Source organism: Panthera pardus, unplaced genomic scaffold (assembly GCF_024362965.1).
Source record: "Panthera pardus isolate Hobbes unplaced genomic scaffold, ASM2436296v1 HiC_scaffold_6, whole genome shotgun sequence".
Classification (NCBI taxonomy): domain Eukaryota; kingdom Metazoa; phylum Chordata; class Mammalia; order Carnivora; family Felidae; genus Panthera; species Panthera pardus.
This window is the reverse complement of record NW_026526991.1, coordinates 19228675-19248060: the sequence shown is the minus strand read 5'-3', so window position 1 is coordinate 19248060 and position 19386 is coordinate 19228675. Positions and strand designations below refer to the sequence as shown.

General features: G+C 39.8%; 1 protein-coding gene across 5 annotated transcripts in view; it reads right to left on the bottom strand.

Moving 5' to 3' along the window:
- The window catches only part of IGF1 (insulin like growth factor 1), a 78717-nt gene extending 65076 nt beyond the window's left edge, over window positions 1–13641 (bottom strand). The window contains exons 1-2 of one of the 5 annotated variants that reach the window (XM_019446609.2): window positions 13299–13641; window positions 8526–8682 (exon numbers count right to left, since the gene is read on the bottom strand). In XM_019446609.2, coding sequence (XP_019302154.1) covers window positions 8526–8682; window positions 13299–13361 — 220 coding nt within the window. In that variant the 5' untranslated portion in view covers window positions 13362–13641. Of the gene's footprint in view, window positions 1–8525; window positions 8683–11376; window positions 11497–13298 lie in introns of those variants that run through there. The other 4 variants (XM_019446611.2, XM_019446612.2, XM_019446610.2 and 1 more) reach the window with 4 other exon arrangements.
- Between the last annotated feature and the right edge of the window lie 5745 nt (window positions 13642–19386).

The following is a 19386-nucleotide window of genomic DNA, read 5'->3' as shown; positions in this document are numbered from 1 at the left end:
CCAAAGCATCTGCAGGTTTTGTGTAATGTATAAGAAACAGGCAGGGAATTATTTTAGTTTGTGAAAATTTCTACAGCAAGGGAACAAAAGTGTTAACTTTCAGGTGAGTTTGTTGGAATGAGAGCCACAAAGATCTACGTTCATTTGGGTGAGCTTGATTGGAGGCCCCTCCTGGCCATTTTAATTTACCAGGTAATTTTGATATAGGCATGGTTCATTGTTTCTAAAGGCCAAACACTGCATTAGAATCAGAAAACAGAATCAACAGTATCTTTTTCTATTTCTGTCACTAATTAACAGTGTGACCTTGGACACATCACTTCTCTCTGAGTTTAAATCTCTTTTTTAAATATTTATTCATTCTTGAGAGAGAGGAGAGAGAGAGAGAGAGAGAGAGAGAGAGAGAGAGAGAGAGAAAATCCAAGGCAGGCTCCAGGCTCTGAGCTGTCAGCACAGAGACTGATGTGGGGCTGGAACTCATGAACTACAAGATCATGACCTGAGCCAAAGTCAGACACTCAACTGATTAAGCCACCCAGGCACCCCTCTCTGAATTTCATTCTTGATGTTTGACTATTTTTCAAGGCTTTCCAAGCTTGTAGCAGTCTTTAATTTTACTTCCTTTGAACAATCAGGTAGTTTTTTTTTTTTTTTTTTTTTAAATTTTTTTTTTTTTTTTAACATTTATTCATTTTTGAGACAGAGAGAGACAGAGCATGAACGGGGGAAGGTCAGAGAGAGAGGGAGACACAGAATCCGAAACAGGCTCCAGGCTCTGAGCTGTCAGCACAGAGCCCGACGCGGGGCTTGAACTCACAGACCGCGAGATCATGACCTGAGCCGAAGTCGGATGTTCAACCGACCGAGCCACCCAGGCGCCCCCAATCAGGTAGTTTTAAGAGGGAGATATTAGAGAGATGTATGCTTAATCAATAATCAGTTTTTTGCATGTCTTCCCAGGGGTGTCCCCATGCCCCCCCTTTTTTTTTGGCATGGAAACCATTATCCTGTAGTATGCCTGAGCATTAAATGCAAAAGGTTTTAATTTAAAAGACTGTGTGGTCTCTACTGGTTGCGCAATTTCTCTTTGTATCCGTACCGCTGCTGATCAAATATTGCAAAGCCATTAATTACCTTAGGACAAATGCAGAGGGCCACATGCAAAAGTTCTGGCCAACTGCATAAAGCAATATGCCAGATATAAAGTAAGTGAAGGGTTTTTCTTGGTATTTAAGGTTCAGTGAAAAAGTAAGAGGGGCAGCTATGCCAAGAATGAAAAGCCAGAGCTTGCCAAGTGCTTCTTTAAGTGGCTTTAGCCAATGTGAGACTAAACAATGCATTAAATAGGCATACAACTTACTACGGTTCAGGAATTGCACGTCAAATAACAGCTCTTTGCTGTTTTAAACATGATCTCACATGTAGATAAAGACAAACAAAATGCTGTGTTGTCATCTTCTTAGTCTAACAGCTAATAAGGCCTGAGGATTTGAACTTTCCAGGCAACCAAAAGCAATTCTTTGTGATGTAAGAGCTTGCTGATGTTTCACAGAGAGGTGTAGGATGGAACTTTGCCAGAGCAGCAGCTCAGTGCAAAAACGATTTTTTGCCACCATGGTTGTCAAAGACGTCTGGCTGCATAAAAGAGCAAAGGCTTTGTAGTCCATTATTGAGAACAATGAAAAATGTACTTGAGAGAGATCTTGTGCCTGTTTTCAGTGTGTCGGATTCTTTGTTACAGGCTGTGAAATGGGAAGGAAGGTAGCTAGAGGGATAGTCATCTCTTAACAGAGGCCCTGAGGAATGCTGGCATGGAACATGATGTCTGGACAAGGTATATGGAGGCCCAAGGAATTTGAAGAATGCCAAAACTCTCTTCTGGATCTAAAATGCCTAACCTACCAGCCATTTAAGATACGAGACATCCAAAACCAATGGTCTTCAAAAAGCTGGTTGAGTGATACCTGCACAGGTGGAAGCCTTTCATCCAAACCCAAACCTGCTCTCATAACTCCTTCCATGGCCAAATTGGAGAAGCCTCTTCCTGCCTGGCACACTATCTGGATTATGGAACCTTGTGACCACCTCTCCTTTACCACATCTCTCTCATAATCCCCAGAGAAAGATTTCTGGTCCAAATAAACAGCCCTTGTTCAACCAGTCTTTGAGAAAAAGCAACAGAACTAACAGCTGCAAGAAATGAGGCACCTGAAGTTTGCTGGAAGAGAATGAAGAGAACTTGAAGTTGGCCAGAGGAGATGTCCCCCCCCCCCCACGCAGATCATACTACATATCCTGGTGCTCACAGGTGAGCTGCAGTGTTCTGTCTGAATGGGGTCCAGTCTCTGAAGGCTCTTGAACAGCAGTAGCCTCCAATCAAAGATTTTGTTGTGCACCCTGAGGAAATTCTACTAGTATTTCCTAATTTTTCCTACAAGAGAAACTGTAGGATTATCACATGAATATCTCCCTCATGCCTCCTTCCAAAGAAGTTTTCAGAATCAATTCGGTTACCCAGGGGTTTCTGCTCCTTATCTCTCGGAAGAGGACTGGGATTTTTGGAAGCATCTCCCTATGCTATCACACGTTGGGCCTCTAAACAATGTAAATGGCCAAATGAATATGCTTCTTGGAGACAAGAGACCTTAGCTTTGGTTCTGGATCCAGCCAGTGAGGTAAGTCACAAAGTCTCAGTGTCTTATGTTTCTCATTTATTCAGTGAAGCCATAATTCTTGCATTCCAGGGGTAAAACCAAACAAAGTGAGAAAACTCATGCAACTGAATTTTGAAAAAGTAAATGTACTATTCAAACACAAGACATTCTTCTTGTTACTGATACTGCTATATACCAATTATTACTAATAACAGGTGTTATCAGTTGTCCCTAAGGAGAGAAAATGAGTGTATAACTTATTGGGCGTGCAGATTCCTCAACCTTTGCAATAGACTCTGCAACAGATCCCAGAAAAGAATAAATAAATATAATTGCTAACATATGGATGTGCTTACTATGTGCCAGGCAGTATTCTAAGTCAATATGTTCTAATACATTAACTCATTTAATCCTAACACTACTTCTATGAGGTAGGCCCCCATTTTACAGATGAGGAAATTGAGGAACAGATGTTAAGTAGCTTGATCAGGGCCACACACCAAGTAAATTAGAATTCAAACTCTAAATTTTTGTCAATAGAGACCAGGATCTTAGTCTCGAACCCTTCACTTTTTTGCTTCCCATAATTCTCCATCAGGAAGATAAACCCAAAGAACATTAAAAATGTCAGAAAAATGCAAATTAGTTTCTTATTTTGCATAGATACTATCACTTTTTAAGTGGTCCTTTGGTTGCATAGACTGGTCCTCTTGGGCATATTTAGAGTAGTAGCAAGCACTTCAGGTCAATGTAAAAACTCTTTGCTTTTCTTTAAGAATACCTGTGACTTATTAGTTTAGTGGTGCTAATGAGGCCAGGGCCATAGGTCAAACCCCACATGTGCCAATTAATTTCAAAGCTTTTCTCTTTGAAAAGCTTTTCCACAGCCAGTGACTGTACCCTTAACTTTGACCAGCTGTCATACAAATGCATGACTGGCAGTCCAAGGGGTACCAAAACAAGGAATACAAATGGTGTAGCCCAAACCCAGCCCCACTCAAAGCAATGCTAATAGTATGTATCTTTGAATGCCCCAAACTATACACTTCCTTCTTTAGTTGGAAAGACAGTATCAATAGGCTGGCAAAAGGTGGCTGGTCAAGGTTTAGAAGCCTATAGATTCTTATTGTCCCCTCAAATGTAATCAAGTGCAACTTAAAACTGACCTACTCACTTGTTCTCACATTCAAGAGAGTAAGAATATGTGAAGATGAGACCTGTGAGCTAGTCCTTCCTTGCAAAGAAAGATGGCTATCTGCTTTCATGAGGTGTGTGCTCCTTTGGCCAGATGACCCTCATGTATTTGGTCATGTCTGAGCTTTTATTCCATCCCTGAGGGGTTGAAGCTCACCTTAAAACAAAACAAAACAAAACAAAACAAAACAAAACAAAACAAAGAAGCTGGCTACTCTTTCATTAAGTAGGTGGAATCGCCTATCTTTAGGAGCAAACAGAAACTCTGTAGAGAAGATAAAGGACACTAAATGTTCTTTGGCCACTACTTAAATCCAAGGTTCTCCTTTCTTGAATAGCACCCAATCCTTGATAATTACAATCTGGACTATGAGTCCATTAAAGTTAGAAGAAGTCATTTGCTTTAACAAAATCCCCTTGTTTTATAGACAAGGACATTTTGACCCAGGAAGTTTAAATGCCTGCCAAAGTCATACAGCTAATGAATGACAGGTCTGGGAGCAGTTTTCTGAGCACTATATTTCAAATGAAAGAAGCCTGAGTTAATAATAATACCTAGATCTAGGAAGGTTGTTGCAATCAATAACAATGAAATTCATTGCAAAGTTTCACTTAAAGCAGTATGTTTTAATACATGAAGAATGCCTTTAGTTTATTCAGACCCGTTCTTAATAACTATGCATTGGAAGTATGTTTTACAAAAGCCATAAATCTGGAATAGCTGAAAGGGTATCCAACTTTTTTTTCTAATTGATTTACTTCTCCTTTTTCCCAGACCGCCGAGGTAAAGCATATACAGTTTATTTAAGGGACTGTTTATAGACTCTTAAAACTAAAAAGGACCCCCAAAACTTGCTTTCTTTTGGTTGCTCTTAATTGAAACCATCCAAGATAGTTGGTTGTCTGTCAATTTTTTAAGTATCTCCAAAGAGAGAAATTCCACGAGCCCCTAAAGTACATGTTAAAATGGTTAATCACCATGACTGTCAAAAAATTATATCTATGGCAAGCTTAACTTCTATTTCAGTTGAAGCTCTTTTCCTCTTGCTATGTTTCATGCAAAATGAGGTTATAACAAGCCCTCCTCTATGAGGGCTCCATCAATCTGGCAAGATAATAGCTAGCTCTTTCCCAACGTGCCACTTCATTATGCTACCATTTTCCTCATAGGACGGTGAGAGCACAAGACTGGCTGATACCTTCTCTTACTATGATACATAGGGAAGAATTAGTAATTAGCTGTTCATTGGAACTTTCATTTCATAAAATGTCTGGGGAAGCTGCATTAATTATAGAGGAACTGTTCCACTTATGCTGGGAAAATATTCACAAAACAGATAATCTAGAAGGATGCTTCCACTGTGCTGTAGTGGAACTTGTGCTTGTAGACAAAGATGAGCTCATTCACACACTGGGTCAGTCAATACAAAGTCAACATTAAAAACTTTTTTTATATTCAGAACTGTTCTTTTCTAATAGGTTGAGAAAATTCCCCTTGTTAAACATTCGGGCCAAGCAAAAAGATAAATATGGAGGCAATTTTCTTTTAGATGTTTGAATTTCAAACTAAGATCAGAAACTGCCTTCCACTATTAAAAAATAACAAGAACAACAAAACTATACTTTCAAAATGGATTTGACACAGCTTAAAATAAAAAGCACAGCCACAGTAAAACTTTGAAAATAAGGATAAAAACAATGATAAGAGTCAATTGACAGGGGATAGAGGTGGGGAAGACTGATTTCCTCTAAAAAGTATCTCAAAGACTGTAAATGCTTAAAGCTGACTTCTACACACACTAAATCTCAGCGGACAAAAAGGAAACTCAATAAAATTTGTTGACAACAGTTAATGCCTGTTAGAATAATTGGCTTAGACACAAACCAGACCATCAGTGTAGCTTGGGGATGACCAAAATGCAGTCTCTAAGACATTGTTAGTATACACTGTATTCAGTTGAATAAAAGAAAAATAGTTTTATCCAATAGCTAGATATATAGGAGGTATAAATTGTCCAAAGTACTTGACAAACCTAATTCTTTAAGGTTCTGAAGACTGAGATCCCAAATAAGTAATTCCATTCCATTCAATTGGATTCAATTAAATTCAATTCAAGCTTGTCAGTTCAATAATCAAATACGAGCCTTTACTATATCAGCCAGGCATAGGGCTAGATACTAGGATTCAATGGTAAATAAATATAGTCTTTGGCATCAAGAAGCCCATTGAGAGGGTAGATCATGGCTAGGTGATTTCAAATGGGACAAAATCTTCAGGAAAAGCATAAAGGACTATAATCTATCCTTCTATGATTGTGTTTCTCATATGACATTTGATAATAGTTACATGCAGTTTTGAAACATCCTGATCAGACTATGAGTTTCTTGAAAGCCAAGTCAGTCTCTCATTCATTTCTAGGCATCTTATTCATGCCTAGTACAGTATCTCACATATAGCACATGCTCCATCAATGTTTTGAATTAAAGCTAACTTCTCTTTGGCAAAAGAGATTGTCCAGTTGACTAGAAAGTTAACAAGAATACTTTTGTTCATGAGGTTCTGTGTCAGACAAAAAATTTATGTAAGTCATAGAATTCTATTAGGCAGAATTTATGAAACATAGAGTCTCAATGGCAATGCTGACAATAATCACAATTTATGAAACCACTTTCTATCCAAAGTTATACTTCAAACATATAGAGTGCCTATATATAAACTTTCCCTTTCAAGTTATTAAAATGGAGTTTAAAAACATCTGCTAAAATTTGATCATTGTAGTAACAATAAAAGAACCTTTTCAGTGGCTTGAAATTGGTTTCCATCTTAGTTGTCCCATACTCTTAACTGTCTGTGTGCACATGTATCAGTATTATATGATTATGTGGGACCAAATCACTATTTCTGTTCCCATTTTTCATCATCTAATTCAAACATCATAGGCACAGAATGATCCAGTTTCCATGCACTGTGCATGGAAATCCTGCAGCACATCATGTCAAACAAGACAATTCAGCTTGGCACATAACAGAAGACAATTGTGGGCTTGGCAATCACCTGGATCCTTGGATCAAAGGAAATTTTGCAAATGGATTATCAAGGGGGAAAATCTCTTGAGCATAATAAGTGGAATTACTTATTCATTTTTTATATGTGGATCAGTAGCAGCAAAATAAAGAGTAATGACAATCCACCATTGGGTGATGTTGATGTAACACATTTGCCTTTCACTGGATATTTCAAAGGTAAAACAGGTCTGCTATTTTAAAATTACCCACCCAATGAACTCATTCATCTGCACTACAACAGAGAACCAGATAGAATTGCTTTGTTGGGAGAAAAATACCTGAATTCACTCTATTGAAGCATTAGCTGGAAACAGAGAGGGGGAATTTAGTCATTCAAGTATAGAAAGCACTTCTCATTCTCTGTTAGTAGTTGTTTAAAGACTGTTTGTTGCCAAATCTGTGATGAGTACCCATCAGTCCTCCACCAGCCTCTCCTTTCCCATCTCCCCGACTCATCACAGACTGCTATATTCAGGACCCTTCCCCTAGTCTCTCTCTCTCTCTCTCTCTCTCTCTCTCTCTCTCTGTCACACACACACACACACACACACACACACACACACACACGCACACGCCACCTTCCCCAGGAAGAAGATGAGAGAGACTTGAAGTCTGTGAGTCATCAGACGAGCTATTCAAAGCTTAGTGGGCAACTGAGGTAAGCTGTCTACACTCGAGTGATAATGAACCTCTAAGAATGATTCATGCTCACTGAGGACCTGAACAACAGTTTCCTGGAACTCTCTAAAATTCCAAACAATTATATAGAATGAGCAATTGGCTTTAAATCTTTCACTGTCCTATAATGTACAATTTGATAGGTACCTCTGAGGTAGATTCTTTAAGTGGTCAGTTCCCCCAGGCAACATTGAGTTATATTTGTGTTTATTATTTGGAAACATTGAGTTGGCTGTCTATTTTTTATTGACTGTCAACATTTTAATCACCTGAGATCTACTTATGGGATAAGTAACCCCACACTTGTCAGAAACCCTTTTCCAGATGGAGAGTCCCAGAGAAAAGCTAAGTCAAAGGAAGGCAATAACCAAAAAAATCAAGGTCAATTTGCATAGAGGACAAATTAATATGGCATTTGAGTTTGCATTTAGAGACTGTCTGTGTATTTGCAAATGTGCCTTTGAGTGAAGTTCACCTTCTGTTCCTGGTGATTTCATATTGCGTGGAGACATCTGGGATGTGCCCCCTTAATTCTTTCTCCAAGTTCCCCTTACTATTTTACTCCAAATTACCTAGCACTTGTTTCCATATGTTTATATGTGCACCCACAGATCTTGAGACAAAAAAACCCCGCAATCCTCTAGGCTCCATCTTGTCCCATCCTTTCACTGAAAGGAAAGGAATAGTGAGGGTAGAGCACAATAGATTTGGGAAAGCTCTCAGCAGGAAGTAGTTAAAAGACAAACTGCTAAGGAGGAAAATTCCATCCTAAATCTGCAAAACCTGCCACAGCCCCGTTGAAACACTAGGCTTACTTTAAGGTGAAGAATCTCAGAGGCTGAGGACGGCTGCCAGCCACGGGCAGTCATTCAGTTATTCACACACTCCCTGCGGTTGTAAATCCACAGAGCAGTGAGAGGGAGGGCTACTTACTGAAATAAAAACCCCTGTCTCCACACACGAACTGAAGAGCGTCCACCAACTCAGCCCCACAGAGCGTCTCTGGTCCAGCTGTGGCAGAGCTGGTGAAGGTGAGCAAGCACAGGCCCAGATAGAAGAGATGAGAGGGGGACATGATGTGCATCTTTACCTGCCAAAAACACAGAAGAATGGTCATGTTTCCTCCCTGGTCCTTGCAAGGGCAGTGTGGGTGAGGCAAAGGTACATTGCCCCCCTGCCCCTCCCCTCACACACACATTCTGTTACTGCCATTAGTCAGAACTACCCTGCACAAAAGTGCATCAGAGTGCATGGCAGACCATAGGGTGGTGTGGACGGATCATGTCTTGGCATCAAACAACCTGTGTTTAATCCCCTTGCCACTGTGGACTTTTTTCGAACCCCTTCTTTACAGATTCCTATTACAATTCAATGAGATAAAACATCTAGAAACATTTACTATGTAAATGAAAAATGCTATTATTGCAGTAGAATCCCACACCACTCAGAGATCCTGGTAAACCTTCTGAATTTTCAAAGGTTAAACTATGCTCAGTCCAGATTTGGGGCCAAATACGTTTTATTAATTTAAATTCTCTAAAGATTGGCCATTCAAAGATGACATATGCAGTCGTTATGGACCAGAATATGAAGTTAACTAGAACATCATTCCCCAGCTACTTATTAAAAAGAATTTACTGTGGATAAAAGAGGACTTGTGAAAATACTGTATGTCGTTATAGGGTGGTTTTTTTTTTTTTTAATTTTTCACTTAATGAGAGAGAGAAAGAGAGAAACAGAGACAGAGAGAAGCACAAAGAGAGAAACTTTTTACCTAGGGAATATCAGTAGTTAACACAACCACAAGTGGAAGTGAAAATATGAACAGAAACTGGAGAAATACGAGGATTTAGGAATGAAATTGGCTCATGCTAAGTAGACCCTTCACCTTCTGTATTCTAATGCCTTCTGTGTCAAGTGCACTATCAAATCAACGTATGTGTAGATATTGCCTTTCAAGAACAGGGCATTAAGCTCAAAACCTGCAAAAGACTTCCTTTTTTTTTTTTTTTTTTTTTTTTTTGTCACAGGAATTGTGACTTCATGTCTCGGAGGGACTTATGTGTCACTGTATCCATTTTACAGCAAAATATACCAAGGGACCCCTGGTTGACTTATTTAGCCAATAATAGAAGCCAAATGGCAGCCTTGCCTAAAGCAAGATTTCTGTGGCTCAAGGCTCCATCCACTCTCAGAGTAGTAGTGATCACTAACTTTCCCACATTGCTACTTGTGGCACAAAGATGTGGTTTCTTCCAGGAAGACTCCCAAGGCAAGTAGCTTCATCTCTTTCAGATGCATTTACTTTCAGTGGCCTTGGATGAGTCACTGACAGGATGTAAGCGAGGGACCCTGTCAAAAGGGTCATGGAGTTACGCTGGAAGTGATCATTATAAAAAGAGGCTTTTCTGAACCTCACAGTAGAGGCCGGTCCATTCAACCCCATCCCTTTTGGAGAAACAGACTCCATCATTTGTCCTCCTTGCCCTCCTAACTCTCAACTTAATGGCTCTCTACATCAGTGGCAGACTTTACTCCATCATTCTAATTAAGATTTCCATTTTTGTGGCCAGACCTTCAGCTCAGAAATTGGGAAAAAACCTTAAACCCCTGACTCTTGTTAACACAACGTAAATATTTAGTTAATGCTTGTAAAATAGTTTAAGATGAAAAGTGCCCTCTGTTTGCAGATCATCATAAATAATGACCGTAAAATATAAGAGAAGGTAAACACCCAACCGAACATCTCTTCCATTTTCTCAGGAGGATCTCTGCCTGGAAGCCCTCTGCCACCACATAGCCAAAGCCACCAGGACTGCTGGGCACAGGTCATCAGCCAATCTGCATTGGTCTTAGTTATAAAATAATTGGTGGGGGCTTTCCCCTTCAATACTTCCAGTGGAAATCTCAACAATTCCAACCCAACTGGACTTCACTGCGTTTTTCAAAAGAGCAAACTCCAAACTGATCTTACAGAACATACCCCACACTCTGGCAATGGGCCATTTTTAGAATGTATGCTAGTCTACCTGTCTCACTTCTCCATCTCTCCCTTCTTTGTTGAGTTTATAGTAATGCCGAGGGCCAAGCACCTGCAACTATAGATGCCTTGAAGTTCTTTAGTTTTCGTGAAATCCAGGGAAAGAGGTAGCCTTAGTGAATTGAGAACTTCGGGAGATGTCAAAACTGTATTTTCCATAGTTATTTCTGGTATGACACATATAACCCCAACAATACCTATAGATCACTAACATTTAAGAATTTGAGATTGATTTTATATAGATTTTTCTTTTTCCTTTTCTTTTTTGCTGAGTTATATTGTTAGATAAATATCAGCACTTTTATCTCTAGGACAGGATAGAACCTCTACTGCATTTTCCTTTAGTTCAGAGAACAGTCCAGTACACCCACAGAGAACCAGAGAATTTTATCACATCATGTTCCCCTAAAAGAAAACAATAACAAACTCGCTTAGGAGTTAAAAGTTTGAAACAAGTGGCCCCATATGTTCATCCTTTTCTTGGTCTTTTATTTTGCCAAACACAAAAGAAACAGAGAAAGGAAAGATACAGAGAGAAAGGAAAGAAGAACCAGAAAGAGAAGGAGAGAAAAAAAGGGGAAAAACATCAGAACATTGTTTCTCAAAAATCATTCACATTTTAAAAATTTAAAAGACCTTTCTTTTTATCTTAAATAAATGGAATATCAATTGATTCCAGATGTCTGGGCTACAACGAAAATGCCCAGCAAAATTTCAGGGCAATAGTCATAAGAAAATACTCACTGTAGGTGTAACCATTTTTGTTTGTTCCAGATCTTTTACAGCAGGTCAGGGTGGGTATTATGAGGCTGATGTGAATAGAAAACAGGACTTAAAAACATGTGCTGCTTTGTGGGTGGGGCTTGTGAAAGCATCTAGTTACATTTGGACACCCAGGCAGGTATGCTATTAGCCTGGGTAAACTGCCTTTTGTCCATTCAAACAATGAACAAATTGCACAGCTGGGATTTGAGTCAATCTTTTCCTCCCAATCAAGGCACCAATTTCCATTGTGTGCCTATTGTAGCCACCCTGAACAGTGACCCAAGCTCCAGTCTTCTGCCTTACTCTCTTCCCTCTGACTCAAACACTTGCAAATATCTTGAGACTCAGTACAATCAAGTTGTGAATGCTGCCTCTAGGCAGGACACCTTTACTTACTGAATTATGTTTGAAGGATCACACGGCTTCCTCAAACCACTTACTGCTCCAGGAATGGGGGGAAAGCAATAACTTATTGCTAGCTTTACTTCTGAAAAGTTCATCTGGAGACAGTTTTCTAAACTTGTAATTAATGCAGAATAACACTCAACAACCTCTTTTATGAATATCTAAGTAGGGAGACAAAAACCCTAGCTGTAAGATCGCCTGATCTATCTATCTATCTATCTATCTATCTATCTATCTATCTATCCACACATATATATACACACACATATATATGGATATATATACACACACATATATATGGATATATATACACATACATATATATATATGCACACACACATACATGCATATACATATAGAGAGACTTCATTTCTTTTAAAAGCAAAGTACCCATCATGTGGCTTTGTATCTTGAGGGTAGCAGAATCAGGTGCCTGACAAAGCTGTATCCCTAACTCCTAAGCCACTTACTTGACTAAGAAAAGTCCTAGTGGTGGAGTATTTGAAAGCAGCGAATGAATGCTGTACTAAGTGCAGCGACGTTTTATGAATTGAGCTCTTAGGCAATTGCATCGAGAAGCCAGTGACAGCGGCTTAAAAGTGCTTGCAAATTGGAAAAACACAAGTCTTGAAGGACATAATTTTGCTGAGAATGGAAACTTGAACTAGGGCCAGTGATTGGAAACGAGAAGTTGGCATTAACAACAGCAGCCAAATTTACCTAAAGAGACTTTACAACACCGAGTATAAAATCAGAGTGTTACAACATGAAACCCTAAGTCCAAACTTCGCCCATGATAGTCCTCTTCAAAAGAGAAAACTTAGACATGCAGTTGCTAGAAAGTTTTCCCTCTCCGTATATACAGTATGCATTTGTTTAAATTATACGAATATGCGAGGTCAGCAAGAATTGTCAAGGAGTTCTTTTTCGGAAGAGCAAATTAAACTTCACTCTAACTTTGACTCTCTGGGCATAAGTGCAGAGAGTTCTGGGACCTTAGCTCCAAAGATCATATTTAAAAGCTTTAATATCATCTAAAAGATAACTCTTCGTATGTGCCTTGTAATAAAAAGTCCAGTCCTGACAAGTTACACACACACACACACACACACACACACACGAACATGGTCTTAAAAATAAAACATCTGCACCTGCAAAAAAAATCCAAAAGTTCATATCCATGCTCTACAGTCTTTAACCATAGACAGGATTTAAAGGAATCTTCTATAAGGACACCACTGAAGCCCTGCAGAAGTGGAGGATTTAGCACAAGTACCTTGCAATAGTTTCTACTCATACAGATATCTGTGCAAAGGCATCCATCTCCCGGAGCTATTTTTTCAGATCCCACAGAAATGCATATTCAGCAATTTATAAATAACTCCCAGTTCCGAAACAATGAAAATTCTAAAGTGAATAACATTTCTAGGCAGAAGCAAACAGTACACAATTTAAAGAAAATTCCCCAATGACTTTAAAGAGTAAGAAATATTTACCTTCAAGAAATCACAAAAGCAGCACTTAAATAATTGGGTTGGAAGACTGCTGATTTTTCCCATTGCTTCTGAAGTGCAAAGTCTGGAAATGAATTGCTTAGCAGGAATAATGAGGCAAAAAGAAATCCAGAGAGATGGGAGATGTTGAGAGCAATGTCACATTTCAATTTTGAGGACTTTATTCCATTGCGCAGGCTCTATCTGCTCTGAATTTAGCAGTGACAGTGAGATTTAGCAAACAGAAGAGGGATTTAGAGAAAATCCTCACATTTATCTACAAAACACAGACACTGTAGACAGGAAACAGCTGGGGGAACATTTGCCTTCTCTCTCTCTCCCTCTTCTGGCAAAGTTATCGAGTAAGGACTTTTTTGGGCATGGTGACAAATAACATCATACCTTTGCATTTTAAAACTAGAGCACAGAAGCATTTTTTTCCCTTAAAAGAATGTGTGTTAGTGACAGGGTTAGCAGACATTAAAATACTGATGCTGCCATAGAAAATAAGGATCTGTTCTCTGATTAACTTTCTGCTGGGCAGGGAGACACATCTGCTAATACACCTTACCAGTATTAAAGGAACATACGATGGAGGATGGGCAAACGTTTTTATATTCTAGAGCAAATGCAAAATTAAAAGACAGAAATGAAGAAAAAAACCAGCTCGAGCAAACCCTATAATTTTAACCCTGAAATGACCAGGGTAAACTAGGTTGGAAGATAGCACTGGGGTGACCCCTTGTCCTAGTTGCCAAGCAAGGGGAATGATCTCATTTCCTAGAACCTAGAAAAGGGGCAGGCAGCATTGCAATTGGCTCCCTTTAGGACACTGTCTCATGCTTTTTGCCCACAACAGGGCAAAGACTTTGCTGAGCTGTAAAGCCAATTGAAAAAATAAAATTTTTTTCTTCCTTTCTCCGCTAGGCTTCCTATCAACCCCCCAGGGGAAAGGCACCTGAGGGGCAAACTATTTTTCCATTGTTCGTGTTTTTCTGCATAACTTGAACCTGTGTGTGTATGTGTGTGTGTGTGTGTGTGTGTGTGTGTGTGTGTGTGTGAGTGTGTGTGTGTGTGTGTGTGTTTTCTTTCTCCAATGTTTGTGTATTCTAAATAACACCAGCTGGCTAGCAATACCCTCTCAAGGGTTATGATGTCATTTAAATCCCTCAACTGGATGAGTGGCCGGCAACATGGTCCAAGCCAGCTGTTTTGCTATTTATAATGTATACTTGCCTTTGCCATTGAGAATCAAGTTCTGATCTTTTGTCAATACAGTTTGTACCAATTGCTCTTTGGTTTTGTGAGATAGTAGATAAGAAAGTAGATTATGAAATAAGGTTGCAAAAGCCCAGATCAGACATAACACTTTCCCTAGATGTCTATCCAGGGATGGTTTCCCGGGTTGGTGGAAATAACCTGGACCTTGTGTTTCTCTCTCGTGATTCTCAGGGGCCTCGATGGCTCTGACGCAACAACTAAAACAGAGGTCTGCTCCAAACCCTAGTCTGGACCTTTATGGTGTCCTGTGGCCAGAAATTTGTTTGCAGAGGTGAGTGTCCTCAAAGGAAAACCTGGTTGGTTTTGCAAGGGGGTTGGGTTTGGTCAAGTCTTCTGTGTAGTTAATAACTCGTGGCAATGTTTACCTTCCAGAAAGAAAAACTGGAAATCTGGAGTCATGCTGTTTGGATGGTGCATTATATTCAGCATCATTTAGTGAGTGTCTACTATGTGCCCAGCTGCATGCATTGCAGTCAAGGCCCCCACGGGGCTTTCAGCTGAGTGGCAGAGCCAGAGAGGAAAATGTCACTGTCATGTGGCGGGTATGTGCTCTTGTAAAAATACAAACAGTACACACCGAAAGGGAGTAAAAAATTCTCTAGAAAGATGGGGAAGTGAAACTCTTTGGAAATCCAGAATGAGGGATGTGTCACGAGAGGGTTTGGGGTACAACGTTGGGAAGTTTCAGTGGATTTGATGTGACCTGAAGAGTGTATACAAATACACATCAGCGGGAGGTGGCCTGGTAGGCAACTGCAGGTGTGTGGGCAATTCCTGTCCTAAAGAATAACTCAGATCTTCCTTTAATGAGCTCCTCTCTGTGCACTTAATTTATGACATGATTTACCAAAAATCCTTTCTGCAGCCTTTGTGGATCATGCCCTTTGTGAAAAACAAAGCCCACCCTTTCGTGGACATTGATGATATAGATTGTATTGAGCCAAACAGCTGTACCTATTTCCCAGGTAGAAAGAACTGCATTTTCCAAGCGTGCAGTCAGGTCTTGGCTGGAGTCTCGGTGCTGAGTGCCTTGCTCCACCACTGGACACCTTCACAGGTGAAGGCCAGGACGTTCCAACTGCAGTGTTAGCACATTTTAATCTTTCCAAGATGTCCTAGAGGCTCACTGCATTTCTCCAAGGCCGTAACCCAGTCTGATGTACTCTCTCGGCATATGCATTGTGCACAGATCACCTTATCCCCAACCATTTCGTGTGAAAGGCTGTTTGGGACACAGGACACATATTGTTCCGTCAGACGCTGTGCTCCTGCGATATCGACACACTGACTCACAGTCTCTTGGTTTTATAACCCCAATTACCCTTAAAGGATAATTGGGTTTTAATTTATGTCCCAGTTTTTATGTCACAATCAAAGAAAACTGAAATTTCAGTGAGTCGTAATTATCATCAGCTGTGCTGTGGAAACATTCCGATGTGAGCTCTCAGTTTCCAATAGGGAAAGCAATTTCCTGAAGTGATTATTGTATACTTCGATGTGGAGAATGGTCTGTATTTCTGGGTAGGGTGAGCCAGCAATGGAGCGGGGCAATAATTCCTAGAGAAATGGAATTTCTTTGCTAATTCCACGAGTCAATATGAAAGCGAAAGGGCAATAAATGTGCCACATGATTACCTTTTAATAACTGAGGGCTGTACCTGTTTAGGAAAAAAAGAAATGAAATGTATCTATTACCAGACAGTCCAAGGTGGTAGTAAATCTGATCCTAGGAAAAGTTCAGATCATGAAGTCCCATGGGGAGAGAAACATACGGGGTCATTCTAAAATTACTGAATGATTATGTAGTCTCCTGTCTGGAACAATCTGACAGTTAGGTATGGGAACCGTGTGCCACCAAAATAGCTAACTGCAAGGATGTGCTCATCATGAGAACATCCACTCCTGGAAATTCAGAGATTCACAGTTTCACCTTTTGCATGTGTAATGCCTATGGGATATAAATAACTCTCCCCTAGAGCCGGCTTCTTGAGTAGCATATTTGCATAAAGCTGCAGCCTCAGAAGACTTCTGACACCTCTCTTTAAACAAACAAACAAAAAAGTTGTTCATCTCCTTAAAGAGCAGGCTGATGGAAATTCACACAATGCAGTGGGCAAGGCCCAGTCTTCACTCTTTTTTCTCAAAACATGTTCCCAGCGTTCCCCGGGTCAACTGCAGAGGAACTCACCCAAAAGGCAATTTCGTATCCATGTACAATAGGGCATATTTACAATTTATTTCATTAATGGCTTTGCTGGCTCCCAAGAAATGCTCAGGATGGATATTTAGAGGGAAGGGGACTTTGGGATCAGAGAAACAGTGAGGTGTAAGGTTCTAGGGCCACCTACCAGGCAAAGAACATAGGGAACTCTTGGATGTATGTCTTAGACCATGATTTATTGGGACGGTTAGTCTGGAAGCCTATTCTGCAATGTTTGAAATCAAACGTTTGTCAGTTCAGAATGTAAAACTCAGAGAAGAAGGCTGGACCTCAAAAATACAACATGCTGCTGAACGAGGGCACCAATGTCAGCTCCGAAAGATCTGCTCAGAAGGAGCTCTGTTATTCTTTAGGACGATCTTTAGCTCAAATGAACTGCTTTAAATCCTTAGAGGAGCATTTTCCCCACAGCTAGGGAAAACAGTAATAGCGAGAAGAGATCTTCTCACTAAATAAATCAGTGCTTTCTTTTCAACATCAAACTTGGATCCCATTTCCTCTAAAATGTCAAAAGGGCAAATGCTGAAAACAGTCAGAAGCAAAACTGTTGTGGTTTGGGGAGCAAAAGAATTCTTCGTAATGGCAGACAAGGAGTCACTGCATGGGGCGGGGATGTCTTGGTGCAGTGAGAGAACCCGAGGGCGCCACAATTGCCCCAAGTTAAATAGAAAGTGGGGAAAGGAGATACCAATTCCAAACTTCAGCGGAAGTACCCACATACGCACTTTCTTTTGGAATCGAAAAATGTGCGCGCCGCCTAGTGGCCTGCAGGGAAAGTGCCAGGGCAATCTTCGTGGTTAATGTGTGGAATTTGGGAGGAGTGGGGCGTTTTGAAAAGCTCCGGATTCAAATAGACTTTAAGCTGCACTAATCTTTAATCTTTTCATCTTTTTGAAATAAATAAGCTGGGTCTTTGATTCGCTGTAGTTTTAAAAAGGGGAAGAGAGCTAAGGGGAGAGAAAGATGATAAACTTAGCGAGGGCACACATGTCTTTCCCGTGACTGCAGTCCCAATGCTGAGCTCCTGGTATGGGTTCAAAACATTTTGTTGATTTAATGAAAGTCCGGAAAATAAGTGATGATAAAGGTAAACTATTTCACGTGAAAACTTTAATAAATTCTCTTGCAGGTGAATAAGAAAAATGAAGGGGGGGGGCATCGATGGATAGAAAAGTGACTTACTTGTTTAATGAAACAAATTTAGGTGCTTGTAAGTGGATCTCAAATCCACTCTTCCTGCTGCTCTATGCTCATCACCGTTCAAAATAAGGGCTTTTACACTGATGGTCAAAGACAGGGCATTAAAGAGTCACGCAAGTGTGGGTGTAGTTTTATTGTCAATTCTTTCTACCCTAAGTTTACCAGGGAGAAAATCTCAGTTTGGTACCAGCCTGCCTTCACTGCCTCTCTAACATTTCCTAATCTTCCTGTCTGATTACAACAAACAAACAAACAAACAAACAAACATGGACCTTAAGCCCAAAGGCTTTGCGTGCAGCGGTTTTATCCAGAATTTAAAAGTACTATTTTGTTTTCATGGAGTTTATTTTTAAGGATAACTTCTTTTTAAGGCAATTGATGCTGTTTTTGAAATAGATATTTTAAATCTCAGATTCTTTCAGAATCTAACTTAGCATCTAACTTTTAAAAAATCAATTTAAGAAAAAAAATTAAGTAAGTAGATAATATAGGTGGCTAACAGTTATGACCAAAAAACAAATATGTAATTGATATTTGAATATCTGATGTTTGAAAATCACTGCGGTAGACTCTGCCATGTGTTGGGGAAAAAAAGTTCATAGCCACAATGAAAAGGTATGGAACAAAGACCCTGCATGTAAAAAATGCTACCATATAAATGTATTGATTACGTTTCTTAATAATTTAAATACCCTTTAAACTCACACTCATTTTTATTCCAGTCTTTCATAGAGCTTAGAGATGTTGAAAAAGGAGTGAATAGCATTTGAGTTAGGTCTTGAGGCATGAGTTCACGTCCAAGATGAAAAAAAAAAAAAAAAAATCAGTAAAGGCTATTCTGGGCAGAAGGAACAGCTTGGACAAAGTTATATAGGAATGAAGAGGTTCCCATTGTTGGGGGGATGTGGGGGGATGAGGCTGTAGCTATGCTCTCAGACTTCTGCACTGTGGAAACCCTTTTGTCTTCTTTCACCATCAGTAGTCCTTGCTTGGCTACAAGACTGGAAAATAGTCTTAATTCTCTCATGATACAAAGATTTGTACGTAGCTGAATCTGTGATTACCTCTGGGAATAGCATTGTGCCTCAAGGTAAATATGCAAGAACAAACCTGGGTTACATTATAACATAGGTCAATTTGAGCAGTGCTAGGTGAGAAAGACTGAGGTATCTATTGGTCACCCAATGGTCTTGCCAGAGCTTCCATTTTGAAAGATTAAATTGTGTGTATACTTTGGTAAGTAGGTTTTAATGGAAAAATGAAATAATTATACTTGATAAAGATTTTGCACAATAAGTCAGAAAGGTCTTATTTCTGGTGAGACCTGAATTTGCTATAAAAACCGGTTCATGAGAGCATCCCACTCTTTATGTGGGTCAATCAGGGAAG